This window comes from Onychostoma macrolepis, chromosome 21 (genome assembly GCF_012432095.1).
Source record: "Onychostoma macrolepis isolate SWU-2019 chromosome 21, ASM1243209v1, whole genome shotgun sequence".
NCBI classification, from domain to species: domain Eukaryota; kingdom Metazoa; phylum Chordata; class Actinopteri; order Cypriniformes; family Cyprinidae; genus Onychostoma; species Onychostoma macrolepis.
In genome coordinates, this window is record NC_081175.1 from 5,918,314 (window position 1) to 5,940,887 (window position 22,574).

Sequence of the window (22,574 nt, forward strand, 5' to 3'; positions counted from 1 at the left end):
TTAGATTGTGGAGCATTCAACAGATGACAATAAACCTTTACTTTCAAGAACGTCCTTCGTTATGAAATCAAATGAAATCAAAAACAATATGGTTAAATTTAATAGAAATCAAAAACAAGACACTTAAATCTAATTGAAATACATTTGAAATACATGAAAAATATCTAGAGAGATCAAACATAATTTACAAACATGACAAAAATCACATTCCAGACAATTACAGTCACTATAAGTGTGTGATCCACATCATTCCATATTGTGCATTTGATCATCTTCATTAATAAGCTGGACACAAACAGGGTGCTGATCAATAAACATTGCCTTAACATCACTGGAACATCGTAAAAGGAAGCTGGCCTTTAAAATGAGCTTGATTAATGTTTTATGCAACCCAGAGAGACGGTTCTTGTGCTGTTTCCATCTGGAATTGTTTAACCATGTATATGTTAGCGATAGTATTGAGTCTGTGTACATTCACTGCCAAACCATTCTAATGAACAAAGGTGTCCGTCCAGGTCTACAAACATGCTGAATAAAACATGGGTCGATTCCCTGTGGAAGCCTTGTTTAGCTTTTATGAAGCAGTGAGGTGTGAAGTACAACAGCAAACGGGAAAACACACGGTCTGTGTTCTACCATAATGAAATAATGAAATGCTCACAGACATGAGTATAAAGTGCATCAAATAAAATTTTATGATATTCAAATTGACTGGGTCACAGTAAAACTGGACAGCTGTCTTGCTTTTGGCAAGGTCCACAAATCCTCATGCCAGGATGGTTGAATTGCTGCAACAAACTCAGAGTGCTAATATTTGATAGAGTGAGAAAAAAGGCCTGAAAAACAATTCCTGTTTCCTATGGATTGGCCATCACAAGTCTTTAAAATTATGAATAAATGATGCTCTTTAAAAATGTTTAAAATTTTAATTTGAAAGATTTTAAATTATTTTACATGCAGTTTGTAAAGGTTACATTTTTATATTTAATTTGTGAGGTTTTACATTATTTTACATTTCATTTAAGAAGTTTACATTATTGAACATGCAATTTTACACGTATTTACATTTAATTTGTAAGGTTAGGTATTTTATTTTTATTTTATTTAAAATTAAATTTTACATTAAATTAAAGATGTTATATTATTTAATGTTACATTTGTGCGTTTTAATTCATGTTACATCATGTCATTTGAGAGATTTTTTACATTATTTAACATTTAAATTGAGATGATTTACATTATTTTATTATTAAATTGTGGACAAGGATGCTAATTACTCCTCTTGGTGTACCTACTTGGCTCTATTTATCTACAATACAATTTCATCAGTTATTTGTTAATAGGGATTGCTTACTAAAGTCTTGCATCTCTAGACAGGGTGAAGCAAAGCAACACAAGCCAGCTCTTGGCAGTTGCTCACATAATTTTACGCATCTGTTACCTGCCATGTTTAGAAATCGAAGGGGTGTTATGGACTGGTAATAGTGTGTGATCATGTTTAGAGATGTTTACTTTTCATATCACACCAAATATACTGGTAATGCATGAAGGAAAATGGAAGAGAGAGTCATCTGATAAAAATGAGAGATGGCCCTGAAATAATAATGCCTTAACACCCGTGGAGGGAAAAAAAAAATCGTAATATTCAAAAGTATGCAATCTTATATATTCAAAAAAGTATTCTTAACACAACGTATTATTCAAAAGGCTTAAATCTTAATTAATTTTCAAACTAAAATGGACATTACAGCTCTAACACTTACCTTAGAACAAAGGATAGACCCATTAGAATCGACCCTGTTGATTAAAAAAACAAACAGTGAAATGTATGCTTACATCAATAATACTTCAACAAATTATATTCCCATCTCACCTTCATTGATGTGGTTCAGTTCCTAATTATCGCAATGACAGGCGGCAGTTTGTCTGCCGCTACTATTTCCCAGGGCGTCCCCCAGGGATCTGTCATTGGCCCTCTGTTCTTTCTAAACTACATGATTCCCAATAGACAAATAATGTGACGTCAGTCCCGGTCAGACCCTCATTACTGCATGATTTCATGGCTGAAGCTCTATATGGATTCTTTCTCATGTTTCACATAGAAAAATGAGAAGTTTCATTCGCATATGTTATGCTTCTAAACAACAGCTTGTATACTGATTTTTTTTCCACCAAATGTGTCATGCTGAGCATTGTTGGGAAATGATACTTTTAAATGTAACAAATTACAATATTGAGTTAGCCATAAAAATAATTGATTAACTATGTTTTCAATTTTTCAAAGGGGCCATTCACACAAGACATCTGTGTAAGGTTTTAAAATCTGTTGGTTTATGTAAATATGCACTAAACTGCACGCATCTTGTCGTCAGTCAAAGACACCATTCCAAGTTTAAAAAAAAAAAAAAAACAAACAAAAACATCTAAAGAACAATTTTGTGCACCTAAAAGGACTAAAATATATTCTGTAAAATGACTAAAATGTAAATAATTCTAAACAGATAAAAAGCCTAAAAAATTGCATAATCCTCTGTAACCTTCTAGTTTCTTACTAAATAAGTTGACCCCAGATGTTTAGAGGGATCTCTTCAGATTGATGATTTCAAAAAGTCTCAATCACTTGTATAACTCTCCTTGGAAATCAGGGCTCAATCAAGTGTGAACAAACTGAGGAAAAAATCCTCTTTATATCACAGTGTGACACCCTTGGCCAGCTGACTCTCCTGGAAACCTGGGTGGAGCCATCGTGGGTCATCTGGATGTAGCACAAGTGTATATAATATTCCATGTTCCATCTGCAAATATGTGCTGGATAGATAATATCATTATGCATTTCAACATCTGATTAATACACGTCTTCAGAAAACTGAAGAATATAGACTTTAGCTCTGAGGTTTCATCTGCATTAGTGCTGATCTAAATGATAGATTTTAGGTTATTTTAACAAGATATATTCCACCATCTCTTATATAGAGCCTGAATAAAACTCATCAGTGAGCACAGCTTGAGCTGTAGCTACATTAGTTAGTTTTTAAGAAAAGTAGACTTCAGGGACATTGCCAATCATTTGTAAATGTAGGGATAAATCACCCAAAAATCTCACACTCATGTCATTCCTAACCATAGGCTATCACTTTCTTTCTTCTGTGGAACATAAAAGAAAATGAGAAATATGCTTATTTTGGTCCATAAAATGGAATTAAATGGTTGCCAAAGCTGTTTGGTTATCAACATTGTTTAAAATACATTTAGTATCTTTTGGAATGACATGAGGGTGATTAAATTTTTGGGTTAATCACTTTAAGTCAAGGATCATCATTAAAATGCATGTATTTTTATATAAAAATATCAGGGCGGAGCAAGTTGCCACGTGTTTTATAAATGTTTTTATTTCAAACTTTTCTCTTTTTTTTCATGTAGTCAAAATATGTGCTGTATCTTTTTAAGAGCAATAATGGTAGAAATGTTTAATGATTTAAAAAAAAAAAATCTTTGTTTCTATACTGAAACTGGCTTTAAAAAATATCTTCATTCTGAGAAATATTAGAGAGGTTAAATTTAAATATTCACTGGAGTAAAAAGTGTCTTGCCTCACTCCTGGATTTGTTCTGATTTGGCATGTCAATTATGAAAGAAATGTAGTGTCATTTTGAAATGACTAACTGATTGCTTGCTCAATCTCTGCACAGCTTTGTCTGGACTTGTGTCATTTTATGTCACCGAGTCCACATGAACCCCATGGCGCAGCTGTACTACAACAAGGCCAGTAACTCCCCGTACCGCGATCGCATCCCGCTGCAGATCGTGAGGGCGGAGGTTGAGCTGTCTGCCAAGGAACGAGCCTACCTGACGGCGGTGGAGAAGGGAGACTACGCTGGAGTTAAACAGGCCCTTGAGGAGGCCGAGATCTATTACAACATCAACGTGAACTGCCTGGACCCATTGGGCCGCAGCGCACTCCTCATCGCTATTGAGAATGAGAACCTGGAGGTGATGGAGCTGCTGTTGAGTCATGGCGTGCACATGGGTGATGCACTCCTCTACGCCATCCGCAAGGAGGTGGTGGGAGCGGTGGAGTTACTGCTATCCTACAAGAAGCCAAGTGGCGAGAAACAGGTGTGTGAGGGCATGACTTCCTTTAAACACACATCCACATCACATCCAACTTTTCTGATTGGATAGCATGCAGCTGTACTGATATGACAGTGCATTTAAGTCCTCCTGGCAAGTTCGTATTTATGAGTTGGGAAGTCATGAAGTTGAATGTATATTATTATTATTATTCAATTTATGAAGGTGGAATTGTAAACTGAATGGTTACATCTACCGTAATTTTACAATACTAGCGTATTTTGTACATGCAACTTGTATAGTTGTAAAATCTACAATACATCTATACAAGTTGCATGTACAAAATATGGCGGTATTGTAAAATTACGTTAGATTTACAGTGTAAATGAACAAAATAATAATAAAAATGTAATGCATTTCTCACTGTACTTGGGGCTAAAAGAAGTTCAGAGTTTCCTACTCGTAATTACGACTTTGTAGTTCAAGTGCGTTCAACTTGCAAATATTTCCAACATAAACACTGCTGATTTTGAGGAGAACAAAAAAACTGAAAAAATAATATGTGTTTCAGTGCTGGGGTGATTTGTTTAAACTATTTTGTTTAAACAAATTGTTTAAACAATTTTAATAGCTCTTATTTTGATTAATCAGTATTGATTCTTAAAACCCATGAATCGATGGGTATGATTAGGCCTATTTTATGCGTGAACACACCATCACTGAACAATATTAGCACGCCTCTCATCTAACAATCGCAAGGAATTTGTGCTTTGTTACCTTTGAAATGAAACAAAGTCTCAGCTTTCAAATTCTGTTAATTTTATCACAAAATTCAAAGAACAAATGAACATCAAAAGGTATGTTGAAAAAAATAGGACAACTTACTGAATTGTCTCAGTCTCATGTAATCTTTCAATCAGTGTTCCAACCACGAAAAGACGTAAATTAAACAGTTTAGTAAACAATGTTGGGTAGGCCATCTGTTATTATACAAATTAAGCAATTCAAGCTTGTTAGTCAACTAGAAAAAAATAACCCCAGAAGGATCATTATATTTTTGCTTAACTTAGCAATATCTAATTTATTTGAATAAATCTGTCGTAACAACAAGCTACCGTTTAAATATTTCCACCGTTTTATATTTCAGTAGAAACGTAACTATATAATTAAAAAGTTTGTATAAAACTGACTTATGTGCAATTTAAATGTCTGTATTTAACCTTTTCAGTGGTGATTATTATATCCAAAATAAATAGTATTTGAATTTGTGTGCATTAATTGAGAGATTGTTTTTAGCATGAGTTCAGATGTTGTTTTCAATAGGCTGACTGACATGTACCAAACGAATCAATACTGAATCAAAATTGCACATGAATCGAATCAAGAGCTTGCAAATCTGAATCTAATGGATTTGTGAAATCTGTGTCAATATCCAGTCCTTTTGCATTAGTTTCAGCCCTTGCTGTAATTTTCTATTTATTTTTCTATTCTTTTCTCCTGCTGGAAGTTCTGGACAGCACAGATTGAAATCATTTTGCATTCTTTCTTTTCCCACAGCTTTTCACACCATGTGAATGTGAGGTGCCTTTAGGAAACACCTCTGAATTCAATCACTTGCCTTTTTTAAGTGAAAGGTATAGATATCAGGGTGACTCATTTCATTTCTGAAGCGGCTCATAAGATGCCTCAAAGGAATCAGTTTGTCCTTGATCTTTTGATATCAAAAAGCTTGATGTGCTATGAACACCTAATGTAACATTCAGAACTCAAAAATTTTCACTCCAGTCCAAAAAGCGTAGGCTATTGAAATCGAGCATCAAAACAACTCATTCTTTCTAAACTTTGTGAGATGTATTCATCAGCTCAAAATTTGGATTATATTTCTAATATGGTGTACTTAGTTTTGCTTTAATGCACCCAAAGAGAATAATCGTACGAAATGTGTGATGGCATAGAAGGCTCTGTGTATTGTCAAATATGCCAAGTTCAAGTGTCCATAAAAAAGATTACAGTACAGTAAAAACTGATGAAAACGTTGATTTTATTAGAGCCATAACCATAGTATGAAGCCATTTTGTCCATTTCTATGCACCCTTAAAGGGAGGCGAAATGGGCTGATGGCACAATAAGCCGCTCTGAAGGGTCAAGGGTCCTTGAGGTCTCTAATCAATTTAAATTTAAAAGGCCAGTTCACACTGCACCGACATACACCGACAAATGGCAACAGACACATTCGTCGGGTTTTGTCTGTCGGTGTTGGATGGCAGTGTTCATCTTTAATATTACGCACAGTACATAGGACTGAACTGTAAATATTGACAACTTCCTTAATAGCGCACTTTTACTTTTATTTATTGCTCTCTTTATTTCACTCTTCTAGGTCCTTCTCACATGATGGACACACAGTTTTCAGAGTTTACACCCGATATCACACCAATCATGTTGGCTGCCCACACTAACAACTACGAGATAATCAAGCTCCTAGTTCAACGAAAAGTCACCATCCCGCGGCCACACCAGATCCGCTGTGATTGCGTGGAGTGTGTATCGAGCTCCGAAGTGGACAGCCTACGGCACTCTCGTTCACGTCTGAACATCTACAGAACTCTTGCCAGCCCCTCTCTCATCGCCCTTTCCAGTGAAGATCCCATCCTCACTGCGTTCAGGCTGGGCTGGGAGCTGAAGGAGCTCAGTAAGGTGGAGAACGAGTTCCGGCAGGAGTACGAGGAGCTGTCACAGCAGTGCAAACTTTTTGCTAAAGACTTGCTGGATCAGGCCCGTAGCTCTTGTGAGCTGGAGACCATCCTCAACCATCGGGATGACCACAGCGAAGAGCTGGACCCCCATGAGTGCAGAGACCTGGCCAAGCTCAAGCTAGCCATCAAGTACCACCAGAAAGAGGTGAGTATCCTAGACTGACAGATTTTAACAAGGGATTGAGTATCACTTCTCCACTGTCCACGGTTTGCAGGGGTGCGAATCTTGGTTAGACAGCAAATCGTTTCATAGGTTTTTGATTCAGTTCAAAAGCGATTCTTGCAAATTCATAATGATTTGATTCATCATAAAGTTTGATTCAGTTGATGATTCGAATCTGTATTTAAAAATGTATAAGATTCTTTAAATACTTCTTACTAATGTGTCTGATGCAAGAAAGAGATGCAAGACAATCTACTTTAGCTTGTTCATTGCACAAAAAAGTAACTTTTCCATGACCATAAAAACCCTGAGTCAGCATTGGTCCAAAGGCAGAGTTCCAGTTTATGAATCCAATGTTTCCGTACAATGAAAAAGTTTCATTTTGATAGTGGCCATAAGGCTGAAGACAACAGTGCACAATGTCTCCATTAATTCACATAACTAATTTAATGTTTATTATATATTCTGAAATGTGCTACTTTACCAAATCATGATTCATCAACAGTTACTGACCAAAACAACAACAACAATACTACTACTACTAATTATTATTATTATTATTGTAACCAATTAATGTTTCAGAATCATATTTCATTATCAGTGCATATAAATTGGCAGATTATTTTATTTTTATTATTTTTATTTTTGTTACATCCAGAAAAGTGATCCTTTACAACTATAATAATGTGGATTTGGGGCGGTGTGGTACTTCGGTTAATTATCTTGTTAGGTAATTAAAAGGTTGTAGGTTTGAATCCAAGTCGTCAAGGGTTTGGTGATTTTTTTCCTGGTGGAAATCCCTGCTGATAGATACTTCAACTACAATTATACTACCAAAAAGGCATCCTTTTGTATTTCATAGATGTTATTTTTATTTTATTTTTTTATCATCTTTGAAAGTGAATTGTGTGGATTTTTATTTGTGCAATTATTTTTTACATTTTATTATTATTATTATTTTTATTATTTTTATTTTATTAATTTTTTTTGCTCACAGCTTATGATACACTGTAAAAAAAAAAAAAGTTGAGCCAACTTAAAATTTTAAGGCAACCAGCTTAAGCAAATTTTTGAGTTTTTTGTTATTTTAAGTTTATACAACAAAAATGTGAGAATCTCCCACAAAAATAAGTTGAGCAAACTCAAAAATCTGCTGAAGCTGGTAAAAAAAATGTTTTTTTAAGTTCGCTCAACTTTTTTTTTTTTTTACAGTGTATAGTCTCCAGTGCATGGATGTGTAAGTTAACCTTAAGCTTGAAAACTTTACTATTATCATCAAAAACAGGGATTGGTTTAGTCATAGTGCAAGCTCATTCTCCTTGTGGCATTTTATAAGCAGCTTATGAGATCAATATAAATTAAACTGCAGTGTTTTGGTCAACCTTAATGTCAGTAGACGTGTCTACCGCTAAACTTTTGTCTTGTCCTGAGGCATCAAAATAAGTTTCACTACATGATGTTGCCCTATAAGTGTATCATATTTTGACTGTGCATCAAATACAGTGGGAATCATGTTAGGCCTTCTCATGCAATCATTTTATTGATTTTGAGGAAGTCCTTGTTTTTTTTCTCTCATTTTTCATCAATCTCTTGCTGATAAATTAGTAAAATCTTTCATTTCAACAAATGAAAGACAAAAATGAAATGAATTAACAAATAAAAATAAATAAATGACTAAACCAGGGCCTTAAAAAAAATTCTTAAAGTAAATTAGAACGTTTCTTATTTCCCTAGAAATGTCATCTTAAGATGAAGGGCCTTTATAAGAACTGTTGTTTTCTAATGCTGATGGAATCATTGCAAAATGTTTTCATGAGAGGTGACAGTTCAAGTTGCCACTGCATTTTGAATCATTCGTCTGTTTAATAGGATTCCACGGCAGAAATGACTCCTTTCATAAAAACATAATAACATTGCAGAGCAATGTAGGTCAGGCAGCAAGAGAAAAATGTGATTTGACAAACATTACTTATTCAATTATTATTATTATTATCATATATTTATTCAATATATATGGACAGGCACATCATTTTACACCTGCATTGTGTAAAAGGGAGCCATTTCTGGGTGTTTGAGTTTTTTTTTTTCTGCAGTGCTAAAATCTAAACCTAATTTTGTGAGAACATGAAGGGTTGGAGTGGTGTGGCATGAAAGTTTGATGAAAGGGCTGATTTGTGAATCATCAACACTTCTTGAGCAATTCATTCTAGGTTACTCCAAGGCAATAGATCTTGCAATAAGTGTAATGTAATTTTTAGATAAATGTTTTCCAGTGATAAAAGTAATACTAAATGACTTCTTACTCAAGGTCTGACAGTTTGATTTAATAACTGATTTCACCTCAAATGCCTGTGGGAAAAATATTACATAATGACATGAATGTCAAACCTCACTGATGTTCACTCACTTAAAAAAAATTTCAACATGTATGCTGTTGCATAACATTTGTCGTTTGTTGTCATATGTGCACTTGGCTGCTTTTTTCTTAGGATGATTAATAGATAGTAGTTTAAAAAAGACATTGTTAATACAGTATATGAGCACGTCACAAAGAATGGCCAAGGTGACTTACAATGGAGAAGCGTAAGCACTTTGTCACCGATCGAAGTACAAAACAAATGAAAAAAACAAAACAAAATTTTTTACAAATTTACTAATACTTGATTTGATTGTTTGTTTTTGCAATACATTTGTATAATAATCTATGAGAGATTTTTAAAATTTTTGGAGGAAATGTGCTTAATTTTCATCAAATTTGAATACATTTGTCTATTATATAACTCACCTTAATCATTAGGTGCATCTATAGATATCTATAGATATAGATTCAATAGTTTCTAAAGAAACATAATTTTTGTAAGGATAGGTTTAAGAGTAGGGTTAATGTAGGGAGAAAGAATATTTGTGCAATATAGAACCCATTGCTCCACATGCTTGGATACAATACACGTACAAGATCATTTGCTCATTGAACTAAAATCACCGGTTCAAAATGACACAACTTAACATCAAAGTATTACTATTCCAAAATGCAACTCACACAATGGGCCCAGAGTTCCTAGTAATGGCACATTGCAGTCATGGTTTCAGGCCTATCCACAGTTTATCACCTTTTATTTTTCCACATACTCCCCTTTCCTCACCGTAACCCACCTGAAGAATTTTTCTCCACATGGAGGTGGAAGGTTTACAAACAAGTCCCTCTTCTCCAGGCCATTGATGACGTGTGCAATGACGTCACAGGAGACCAGTGTCAGGCCTGGATTTGCCATGTCAGAAGATCTTTAGCTAATGAAAACATTTATTGAGATGAAGATGAGAACCTGTGGCCAAATCCACAAGACGAGGTTCATGAAAACAAAGAAGTGCAGTGAGGAACACTCCAGTTGACATTTTACTGTACCGTTGTTGTTTTTACAGTATCTTTTTTTGTTGTTATCTAATTTTTTTCTTATCTAAGTTTTTGAAAAACCTATGTTGTGAGTTGATCATTTCATCATTAATTTTCAGATCTTGTTCAGTGATTCCAGTGTCTGTACTTTTCTCTCTAGTCTACCTTAATGATGTATGAATGTGTAGAACCATAATGAAACCTGCATCATGCATTTTGTACAACTATATTTAACGATTGTACTAACAGTGAAACTATGGGTATCTTGTGTGGGGGTGATCTAAAGTAATGTTCCTATGGTATTTCATGATAAATGAGTTTCTACAAATGCAAGGGTTCTTTAAAAATATGAACGCAATATGCAACAATTTGAATATTGGACAGCCTGTTACAAATAATGACTGTTTTGAGTTTTGTGTCTATTGTAAAAAGGACATCAAGGTTCTGAAATTGGTGCCAAAATGATTGTAAAAAACTGTAGGAATACCTGTGTGTGTGTGTGTGTGTGTGTGTGTGTTTACCTGGTATTAATCACATTATGGGGACCAAATGTCCCCACAAGGATAGTAATACCAGTACATTTTGACCTTGTGGGGACATTTTTAGGTCCCCATGCGGAAACAAGCTTATAAATCATACAGAATGAAGTTTTTTGAAAATCTAAAAATGCAGAAAGTTTCCTGTAAGGGGTAGGTTTCGGTGTAGAGCGCCAGAAAATACAGTTTGTACAGTATAAAAACCATTACACCTATGGAATGTCCCCATAAAACGGAAACACAACGTGTGTGTGTGTGTGCCTAATCATATTTTGGGGACAAATTGGTACCCAGAAGTGAGCAAAACCTGATAAAATCACCAAAAACCTCCCCTTGAGAACATCCTCATTTGTAAAACTGTGTGTTTTGCAATTTGTGAACATACAGCAGGATAGAAGGGAGAGGAACTGATCAGAGATGTATCAGAAGAAGGGAGATAGATGGCATTAAATACAGCATTTTACATTGCATTATGCCATGTGATACTGTATAGTCTTTACCATGGTAGAGACTGCACATTACTATAACTCACCTTACATCTGAAACGTTCATATGTCATACTGCATTGACAGTAATATCTGTTCTAGCACAAAACCTTATGGCGATGTCAAAGCTTCATCATCGTTCCTTTTGATACAGTAACACACTGTATAAATGCTTTTACAAACTTTATGGATTTTATGTGAGTTATGCAAGTTAGGTAATGTAAGTGTATTTTCTAACATGACAGTTATTGCCTGTATTACTGTAATTATTTCAGCAGCAAAGGTGATTTGACACATGTATCTTGCACTGTTTGCTCTTGAATGAACGGATTGTTAAAAGTACTAAATTGAAAGAAGATCACAATGTTGTGTTTCGGGGATTAAATCAATTGTTCTCAATATATAGTACAATAATCTGAGTGGATGAAAAAATGTGTAATTGCAATGAAAGCATGAGATCAGATTTTGAAAGAATGACTGGTGTTTCAAATGTGATTAGTTTGGATTTTTGTACTAAGAGTTTTAAAAATATGCACCTTACTTGCGAAAATAGTACCAAAGCAAATAAAAATAAATGTAATAGCATAATACAAAGAATTCTGTTAACCACTACATTTATTTTAGACGTTTCTTGACAGTTTTTTTTTTGTGAGATTACCCTTTATTCAATTTTCACATACGTTCATGTTATTATCAATCATATACGAAGTTACTAAGAATATGTATAAAACATCTGTATAATCTTAATATATAACACCACGAAACAAATTCTTATAAAACTTTTGTTTCACCTTTACATTTAATGTTTCTTTTTAAAGCGTGACATGCTAAATACGAAAATCGCATTATTTTTTGTGTCACAGAGCTCATGAAAAGTAAAAAACAATATATTGACAACTTATAAGAACTAAATCTGTTTTTACTAATACATAAAAATGACATGATACATGCATAATGCTAACAACAGTTTAGTATAAACGGTTCTCAAAAATGAGTCGCCCAAAACTTTAGAAATATATGTTGGATGTTTTGTCTTTTATGACTAGTCCCACGATGTTCTGGAATGTTCCAGAAAGCACTGGAATATTACAGAATATTAAAGTTCCGATCCATGCAAAAACAAAATATCTTTAAAAAAAAAACAGAAAAATAGTACAAAACGCACTAAACTAGTGTTCCATAATTTATGATAGAAGTTCTAAAATGTACCTGACCTAAATATTTATTAAAAGTATTGATACTGCATGAAAATAAATAGTATAATAATAATTAGCACCACAGAATTACAGAAGTTTTTGTTCCATCTTGTCAGAGCATTTAATGCTTAAATGTCAGGTAGTTCAAATGTTATGCCAGATACTGAATACTGTCTTTATCTGTATTTGTCATGAATTTCACTGACTTATTAGATCATTCAACTATTATTATATTCTCACAGTTTGTAGCTCAGCCCAACTGCCAGCAGCTCCTGGCAACACTGTGGTATGATGGGTTCCCAGGATGGAGACGACGTCACTGGGCAGTGAAGCTTGTCACTTGCTTCATCATTGGCCTGCTCTTCCCTGTCTTCTCCCTCATATACCTTCTGGCTCCAAAGAGCACCCTGGGAACCTTCATCAAGAAACCTTTCATCAAGTTCATCTGCCACACTGCCTCCTACCTGACCTTCCTCTTCTTCCTCCTCCTCGCCTCGCAGCATATCGTGCAAACTGACCTGCATGTACAGGGACCTCCACCCACCATCGTGGAGTGGATGATCTTACCCTGGGTTCTAGGTAAGGCTTCTTTGGGACATTTGAGTGCAATAGATAACATTCATTCAGTTTGCACTAAAGTAAAGTGGGTGGACACTGTTGTGCTGGAATCCAAAGTGTGAAAATCTAGTCTCAAATATCCATTTAGCTCAAATAATGAAGAAACGCTGATCTGTAAGATTCGCTTAGCTGGCTCATTTCTCAAGCAGTAAAACTGGTGGCCTGCACAGGAAATAGATACGGCTATGGTTTTATCCCTCTCATGAAGTAAATGAATACTCATGAAATATTGATATCATAATTTATTGACCTCAAGACAAACGCAGAGGAAATCATATCTCAAGTCCCAGTTCAGGATTGATTACACCAGGGCTCAATCATAATGGCTTGAGGTTTTCTCTCAAAGCACACACAAGCCCAGAAGTAGACACAAGTGGAGGCTTGAAACAAATGATCTGTAGTCTGGAGGACAGGTGCAATCAGCGAGAACAGAGTTTGCTTTACTTTTGTGAATATGAGCACTAGGCAGTGGAGCAATGAAAATGTATAATGTTAGCCTAACAACATTTTTTTTTGTTTTCTGTTTTGTTTATTTCAATTAATTAGTTTTGGGGCATGTTACAGAGGCCCTGAGGGGCAGGGTGAGACAATTTAGTTTTTAAGTACATGTTTTCCAGTATTATTTATTTTTTTGTCTTTTGATCTTAACAAAAAATAAAATTAAATAAATAAAATTAAAAAGTACATTAAATTAAATAAACTAAATTAAATTAAACAAATAATATATATATATATTTTTTTTTTAAATCTAAAGGGCAAATGTTTATTTTTATGCATTGGCAGAACTATTATTTATTTATTTTTATTTATTTTTTTGCCTTTTGATCTTAACAAAAAATACGGTCACACTTTATATTAGGTGGCCTTAACTACTATGTACTTACATCAAAAAATAAGTACAATGTACAATTGTGTTCATACTGTATTGCAAAACACTATTGCTGCTTTGAGGTGGGGTACGGGTAAGGTTAGGGGCAGGTTTGATGGTATGGGTAGGTTTAAGGGTGGGTTAAGGTGTAAGGGATGGGTCAACGGTGTAATTATAAATGTAATTACAGAAATTAATTACAGATGTAATTACATATAGGTATTTTAAAAATATAAGTACAATGTAAAAACATGTATGTACACAATAAGTGCATTGTACCAAATTATTAATTTAAATGTAAGTACATAGTAGTTAAGGCCACCTAATATAAAGTGGGACCAAATAAAAAAAAATAAAATAAAATAAAATAAAATAAAATTAAATAAAATTAAATTAAATTAAATTAAATTAAATTAAATTAAAAAAAATTATCCAAAGGGCAACTGTTTATTCTTATACACTGGCAAAACTGGGGAGAAATTATGCAGAAGAATGACTTTAATTTAGTAAATAAAATATTTTTTGTTCATTTTGCCCTAAAGGACTTGTAGTGAAAGTGGAGGAACTGCACATTTTGTACTGTTTTGTTTTTAATATTTTCGTTTTGGCCCATGCAGGCTTCATCTGGGCGGAGATTAAAGAGATGTGGGATGGCGGTTTCACAGAGTACATCCATGACTGGTGGAACCTGATGGATTTTGCTATGAACTCTCTCTACCTGGCCACTATATCTCTTAAAATGGTGGCCTACTTTAAGGTTGATACCAGCATTTTAATGCAAGCTACAGTATTACAGAAACTATTACAGAAGACCACTTCTGTTAATAATTTCAGCTTGTAGTAGGAACTAGAACTGTCTCCATTTATCTCTCATATCTTCTCTCTCCATCAGTACAACAGCTCTCGTCCTCGTGTGGAGTGGGAGATGTGGCACCCTACGCTCATCGCCGAGGCTCTATTCGCCATCGCCAACATCTTCAGCTCTCTGCGTCTCATCTCTCTGTTCACCGCCAACTCTCACTTGGGCCCACTGCAGATCTCTCTCGGCCGCATGCTGCTGGACATCCTCAAGTTCCTTTTCATCTACTGTCTGGTGCTGCTGGCTTTCGCCAACGGCCTCAACCAGCTCTACTTCTACTATGAGACGAAGGCGTCCGAAGAGCCCAACAACTGCAAAGGGATCCGGTGTGAGAAGCAGAACAATGCCTTCTCTACGTGAGTGAAACACATTGTGAAGTTCTTTAGTCAAATGCCAAGACTAAAAAGAAGCATACTTTAGCCTACTTTTAAAGAAGCTATATGTAGAATTCATAAAGCTTTGTTATTAGCGACACCAGTGGCTGTTAAGTGAACTGCAGCCAGCAACGTAATATTTGTAGCAATAGCCAACAACACATTGTATGGGTCATAATTATCGATTTTTCTTTGATGCCAAAATTATTAGGATATTAAGTAAAGATCATGTTTTCATGAAAATATTTTGTAAGTTTCCTACCGTAAATGTATCAAAACTTAATTTTTGATTAGTAATTTGCATTTATAAGAACTTCATTTGGACAACTTTAAAGGCAATTTTCTCAATATTTAGATTTTTTTTTGCACCCTCAGATTCCAGATTTTCAAATAGTTGTATCACGGCCAATAATTGTCCTATTCTAACAAACCATAGGTTATATCAATGGAAAGCTTATTTATTTAGCTTTCAGATGACATATAAATCTCAGTTTCAAAAAATGGACTCTTATGACTGATTTTGTGGCCCATGGTAACATATGTGCTGCATGCTGTCCTCTCAATAACAAAATAAACACAACATAAATGACAGCAGTGAGAAAACAGCAGTTAAGAAAGCATCTGATCATAGCAATGTGGATATGTTTACATCAGCTCTGCAATTCACCACCATCATGTCGACAGATGAGGTATTTAAAATTAACATTGTTATGATAGCTTGATTATAAAGTGTATTTAAGACTATAGACTATGTAGATTTGGCTCTGTGAGACTATAGTACAGAGACTATATTCCATATGCAGTTTTAAGCTTGAAGTACACTACAAGTGCATGTTCAGTACAGTTAAGTTCACTTATTATCCACACATTGAAAAAAGATGGTGACCACTGTCACGGTACAAAATTGATGGTACAAATTACAAAATCAGCCTGGCCATTGTTTTTTCAGAGGAATGTCTAATTAAAGCAGTCCAACTTGAGAATTAAATTCCAACTTTTCCGAAGCCAAGATCAATTTGTTTCTAGACTGAATGGGGCTCACTAAAAACAGTGTTAACTACATTAAAGTAGTTGTCTTAGCTGGTTTAAGCTGATCTAGTTGATATCTGAGCCTGACCTGAACCTGAGGTTGGTTGGACTGGTCTGTTGACTGGTTTTAGAAAGGTTTTGGTCACTTTTTATCTAGTCAGTCTGGGAGGTCTGGCTAAACTAGCTGAGCACCAGCAGGACTAGGCTCAGAGACCATCTTATACCAGCTTTTTGTTCTCCTAGAGTCAGACGTAAAAAAAAAAATGTCCTGTGTGTTGAGGACATCAGACATTAGATGATAATGACACAGCTCAACAGTTGAGCTCCCTGCTTGGCTTTGCAGTAACAGAGGTCTTATAGCTTTGCTAATAATCAGAATAAATTAACTGTGATGTACATATTACAAAACCCACACAGACACTTCGGTCAAATTGATCAATGAATATAATGTGGCCAAGATGCCACACGCAGCTTAATGCTAACCTCCTGCAGAGGTCCAAATGAGAAAGAAATGAGAAAGGAAATGAGAGTGGAACTGGTTATGATCTTCCTGAATTTTCACATCATAGCATGAGCCTTGCAGAATCATTTGATCTCAGAGGACGAAGACAAAATTATAGAGCAGCGCGTCATCCATCAACTGTTGTGTGTAATGACGAGAATCTGTTGCTCAAGGCTGTGCAGTAATAATGTGTTCAGAAATGGGAAGAGATTTCAATGATACCAGTATATTTTAAAACTACAATTATTTGGTTTGAGTAAAAACAGTCAGGAAAATCATCCAATCCGCTTTTTCTTTCCCGTTTCAGTGTATAATAGGAGGTTGAATTTTAATTGAATTGGCCACTCCCATATATGAAATTGAATAGGAATTTGAATCGGATATCTGTCTGTCTGTCTACCACTCTATCTTTCCATATATCCTTCCATACTTTTTTTTTTTTTTTTTTTACTTTCCTTTAAAACATTCTAACAAGGGTTTGTTAAGTTTGTCTTGAGAAACTTTGCTGTAATTAGTTAGTTAGTTATAATAATTATTTATAATGTTCTTTCTTAAAGCGATGCTTCACTTAAAAATTTAAATGCTGTCATTAATTACTCTCTCGTGTCGTTCCAAACCCGTAAGACCTTCGTTCATTTTCGGAACACAAATTAAGATATTTTTGATTAAATCCGAGAGCTTTCTGACCCAGCGTAGATAGCAAGGGAACTACCACGGTCAAGGCCCAGAAAGGTAAGGACATAATTAAAATAGTCCATGCCTTCAACCTTCAAGCTATGAGAATACTTTTTGCGTGCAAAGAAAACAAAAATAATGACTTTGTTTAGCAATTTCTTCTCTTCCAAGTCAGTCTCGGCTGCGCGTTCACAATTAATGACAGAATTTCCATTTTTGGATGAACTAACCCTTTAATTGTACTCTCTTAAGTATTTGGTCACTTACAGTGAGTTACAGTGTTTTCAGGGAACTCAGCCCTCTCTGCTTATTAAACTGGGATAGTAAATTATCATTGAAAAAGTTGATGTTTTCAGTTTGTGTGGTTCCTTCTTAGCTATATTTGATAAAAACAGTATGTCATTACTGATAATAGTACAGGCTTAAACCCATTAAAATTCAGTGCCCCATTCAACTTTCCCTTAGTGTGTGTATGTGTGTTTGGGAGAAACTGGAGATATGACAATTCTTGCTTTGCTTCTTTCTTTATTTCCCTCTCTTCTCTCTTTGACTTCTCAGGCTGTTTGAAACTCTTCAGTCTCTCTTCTGGTCTGTGTTTGGGCTGCTGAATCTGTATGTTACCAATGTGAAGGCTCGTCATGAGTTTACCGAGTTTGTGGGGGCCACCATGTTCGGCACTTATAATGTCATCTCACTGGTGGTGCTGCTGAACATGCTCATCGCTATGATGAACAACTCTTACCAACTCATTGCTGTAAGTGCCATCTGATACTGATGATTTTTTAAACAGGTTTACACTACTTTGACCTGAATCATTTAAAAGAAATGAAAGTAAGTTTGAGAGTGGTAGAGCAAATAAGGGCCAGATTTACTAACAGCTTGCACCAGCTCAAACCCTATTTTAGCGTTAAAAAACTACTGTCAGAATTTACCAAAGACATGCAGTGAAAAATTTGCGATGAAAAGGTATGGCCACAGTCATTTTTGCAGATGACCTTATTGCAAATGCATTTGTAGGAGGTTCCATTTCAGACACAAACTTTATGGGAGGAGAGTATTTAAATGATTACGCAAGATTTACGAATTTACTAATTTTTGCACTAGTCAGTTTACTGGTATTTGTGCCATTATTTACTGCCCCCCAAAAAGATACGTCTTAAGGGAAGCCACTGCAGGCAAAAACACTGTTTTTTCATGCACCTGTCAATTTTGAGATTTTGGGCTTTTTGGTTTTTCATAAAGTGTTTTTTCAGACTAGTAGAACTAAAACATCCAAAAAACACTGTTAAGTGTTTCTTTTATAGCACTTTATCTATTTGTGTCAATAGATTTCAATTACAATACATATTTTTAAAGGCCGTTTTCTCAAAAAGAGTTTTTTCTCTGACACTGAGCCATAAATCTCCACTTCAGCAGCACTTACACACACCAAACTTTACATTTTTATTCCTGTCTATATCCTGAAGGTTTTTACTGAGGGATTTGTTCATATATAATTTGCTTGATTATATACAACATTTTAATCCCCCGCAAAATATAGTGTTTTCTGTCTGTTCTAAGTATTTTCTGAATTATGGAGTAACAAAATGAGATACCCAAAATTCCCTCTGTAAAAACTTTTGATTGTAATATGTCAAAACAATCTGAAACTGACTTCATCCAGTGTTTAGATTTTTGTACTAGAAATGTATGCAAATTAGCACATATTTCATTAAATAATGTCTCATTTGCATATTTAAACCTAACATTTTAGAAAACTTGTAATACAAAAAATTTTGCAATTATCAATGTAATCAATCAACTAGGTAAGTAAGGCGATAACTATTAGTAAATTTTTTTACCCTATTCACCTGCAGTGTCTCGCCTTGAAGGGTTACTCCACCCCAAATTGAAAATTTTGTCGTACCAAACCCGTAAAAGCTTTGTTCGTCTTTGGAACACAAATTAAGATATTTTAGAACTGGGAGGTTTGTGACTGTCCCATTGACTGCCAAGTTATTAACACTGTCAAAGCACAGAAAAGTATGAAAAGCATCATCAGGATAATCCATCTGCCATCAGTGGTTCAATCTGAATTTTATGAAGCAACGAGAATACTTTTTGGACTTCAAGGATGCGCTATTCTACATGTATTTACGCTTTGATTTGAATGAAAATAGCACATCCTTGTGTTGCGGCTGATACAGAACTGCGTATGCAGTTTGCGTCCAGTGGATAATCTCTAAAATGGCGCTACGGTGACGCGGAGAGACAGAGAGGAGACGAATTGTTGTTATTCTTTGCATACAAAAAGTATTTTCGTTGCTTGATAAAATTCAGATTGAACCACTGATGGCTGGACTATCCTGACAATGCTTTTCATACTTTTCTGTGCCTTGACAGTGTTAATAACTTGGCAGTCACAAACCTCCTGGTTCTAAAATATCTTAATTTGTGTTCTGAAGACGAACAAAGCTTTTACGGGTTTGGTACGTCATGGGGGTAAGTGATTAATGACAAAATTTTCATTTTGGGGTGGAGTAACCCTTTAAACCAGAGGCTAATTTGGGCAGTGGTGGAAAGAGTACTGAAAATTTGTACTCAAGTACAAGTACTGTGACATTGCTGAAATAATACTCAAAGCACTGGTGCCAAAACAGTACTTAAGTAAAAGTACAAAGTACTCCTCTCAAAAACTACTCAGAGTACTAGTTAGGGTTGTATGTTACATTAATATTTATTGCGTATTTCAGTTTAATGAGTCTCACCATGATGGTGTTTAGTGCACTGTGCACCTTCTATATAAGTGTTATTATTTAAAAGCTGCTTGTGATGGGCTTTGGTTCATCATATGACTTTCTCATCACCACCTGCATTTGGTGGCTATCAGTGTATTTCAAAGGTACAAAACAGATTTCAGTACTTTAATAGGTTGGTAAATGAACATTCTATCAGTTAATTCAATGACGGTATTTAACTGTAAATTTAAGTTAAAACCGTAAAACCTAAAATGTTGTTACCGTATTTTTTACGGTAGAATTCCGGCAACCACAGCCGCCGTTTTTTTACCGTAAATTTTACGGAATTTTTTTTACAGTGTAGTTACTTTTTAGCCGGTGATATTTAATGAAAACAATATTAATTCATATCAAAGATCTATGTGGATAACAGCTACTTAGAACAAAACCCACTTTTATCTTATTGACTGACATGGAATATTGGATATTGAACACTCCACCTCTTGCTCATAGCAGATTCACGGTTGGATAGGAGTGGCTAAGAATATCTGCTTGCAACGTCTGACATCACGCCTCTCCGCTTCTGGGTCCTAACACTCTGCTAGACGCCCCCAAAAAAACGCCAAACTGTGCTAATATACACCCATGATGTCATGTAATACTGAAAAATTATAACCCTAACCTTTATTTCCATACTGAAAAATATTAGTGTCTGAGACTGTAGTGTGCACAGTACATTTTTAAATGCTTAGCTTAAATATGTAATATTAATTAAATAGTGCTCATAAACGACTGCTGAGATAGTATTCTCAAGTGAAAAAAGTAGCGGCACTGACCCAGAAACAGCAATGCTTACGTCATGACTTAACAAGAGGATTTTCCCCAAGCCGTCAAACTGACGTCATCAGAGCGAGAACGCCATTCAAGAGCGGAAGCAAAATTTTCAGTTTTTGATTAAAGATTACGACGACAGGCAATTTTTTTTTCCAGTGTATCGACTTGCACGGTTGAATTGTTCACCACAAGACTAGTAATGTGCACTAAATAGTAAATAGGGTCATTTTGATTTCATGACTACTAATCATTTTCAATACCATCAAAACTACCACATACTGTGTACTGCCATATAGATATTTTGGTAACACTTTACAATAAGGTTCATTAGTTAACATTAGTTAACTACATTAGTTAACATGAACTAACTGATTTCAGCATTTACTAATGCATTATTAAAATCACGAGTTTTGTTTGTTAACATTAGTTAATGCACTGTGAACTAACATGAACAAATAATGAACAACTCTATTTTTATTAACTAACATTAACAAATAGTGTAATAAATGTATTGTTCATTATTTGTTCATGTTAGTTAATACATTAACTAATGTTAACAAATGACACCTTATTGTAAAGTGTTACCGATATTTTAATATTTTACTTTTTTTTTGTCCATCCATTTTTTTCAAGGCAATCATTATTTCAAGCTTTGAAACTGGTTTAATCCAAGTCTTCTAAAAAAGACACATTCGCTTTATACGATGAACAGATTTTAATATAGGCCTTTCTGTACATACATATAAATATTGATCAATTACCATTACAAAAAAGTCAATCTTAAACATTTGCTCATTCTGTGTATTTGTGTCTTTAAAATAGGGTAACTTTGTGGCAAAAGCTTACAATACAAGGAAGCTTGATTTCAAATTTGATTTCAAACAATTTAATTTACAAAAAAAGTACACAGTCAGTAATAAAATGATAAAACAAATGACCTCAATTTAGTTGAGGTATTTGAAATGTGACAACACTGAATTTTTATAAGCAGTGATTTAAGAGCCATATATTTTAGGCCTATTTATTTAGATAAATGGAACAACAGATTGTTTTGTTGTGTAATGTCTATACAATGTAGTGATGCAGTTAGGCAGACTAGGATATTTATATGTACAAATCAGACAAATATCCCATTCCAAAACATTTCTAGAATAAACTTACATTGTAAAGAAATTAAAGTTCCATCTTTGATTGTTGGAAGACTTTCTGGTGCATTTCACTTACAGCCAATAAAATTTCCAGTAGAATTTCCATCGGTCAGGCGTGGACGGATCTATTCTGAATGGTTGATAACTTTCGACAAAGTTTAATCCAGGAGCAAAGAGAAATAATTTCTAAAGTTACTTTAAAAGCACGGAGAGATCGCGATTGCGCACAGTCTGCGCACAAGCAATATCGGAGAGAGTACAGGCAGTTCATTTATAAGTTAGGCCTATTTGAAAGCTCGCATCCAGTTTTCTGCGATTACATGTGTTTTTATGTTACAATAAAGCGCTCGCC

The 22,574-nt window shown here is 34.8% G+C and overlaps 1 protein-coding gene across 3 annotated transcripts in view; it reads left to right on the forward strand.

Annotated features, from left to right (window-relative positions):
- Positions 1-3,729: 3,729 nt before the first annotated feature.
- Positions 3,730-22,574, forward strand: part of LOC131528883 (short transient receptor potential channel 5-like) — a 31,545-nt gene continuing 12,700 nt past the window's right edge. For 2 of the 3 annotated variants that reach the window (XM_058758336.1, XM_058758337.1), the window contains exons 1-6: positions 3,739-4,120; positions 6,452-6,972; positions 12,841-13,177; positions 14,702-14,841; positions 14,977-15,299; positions 18,082-18,277. In XM_058758336.1, coding sequence (XP_058614319.1) covers positions 3,739-4,120; positions 6,452-6,972; positions 12,841-13,177; positions 14,702-14,841; positions 14,977-15,299; positions 18,082-18,277 — 1,899 coding nt within the window. Of the gene's footprint in view, positions 4,121-6,451; positions 6,973-12,840; positions 13,178-14,701; positions 14,842-14,976; positions 15,300-18,081; positions 18,278-22,574 lie in introns of all 3 variants that reach the window. The other variant, XM_058758335.1, reaches the window with a different exon arrangement.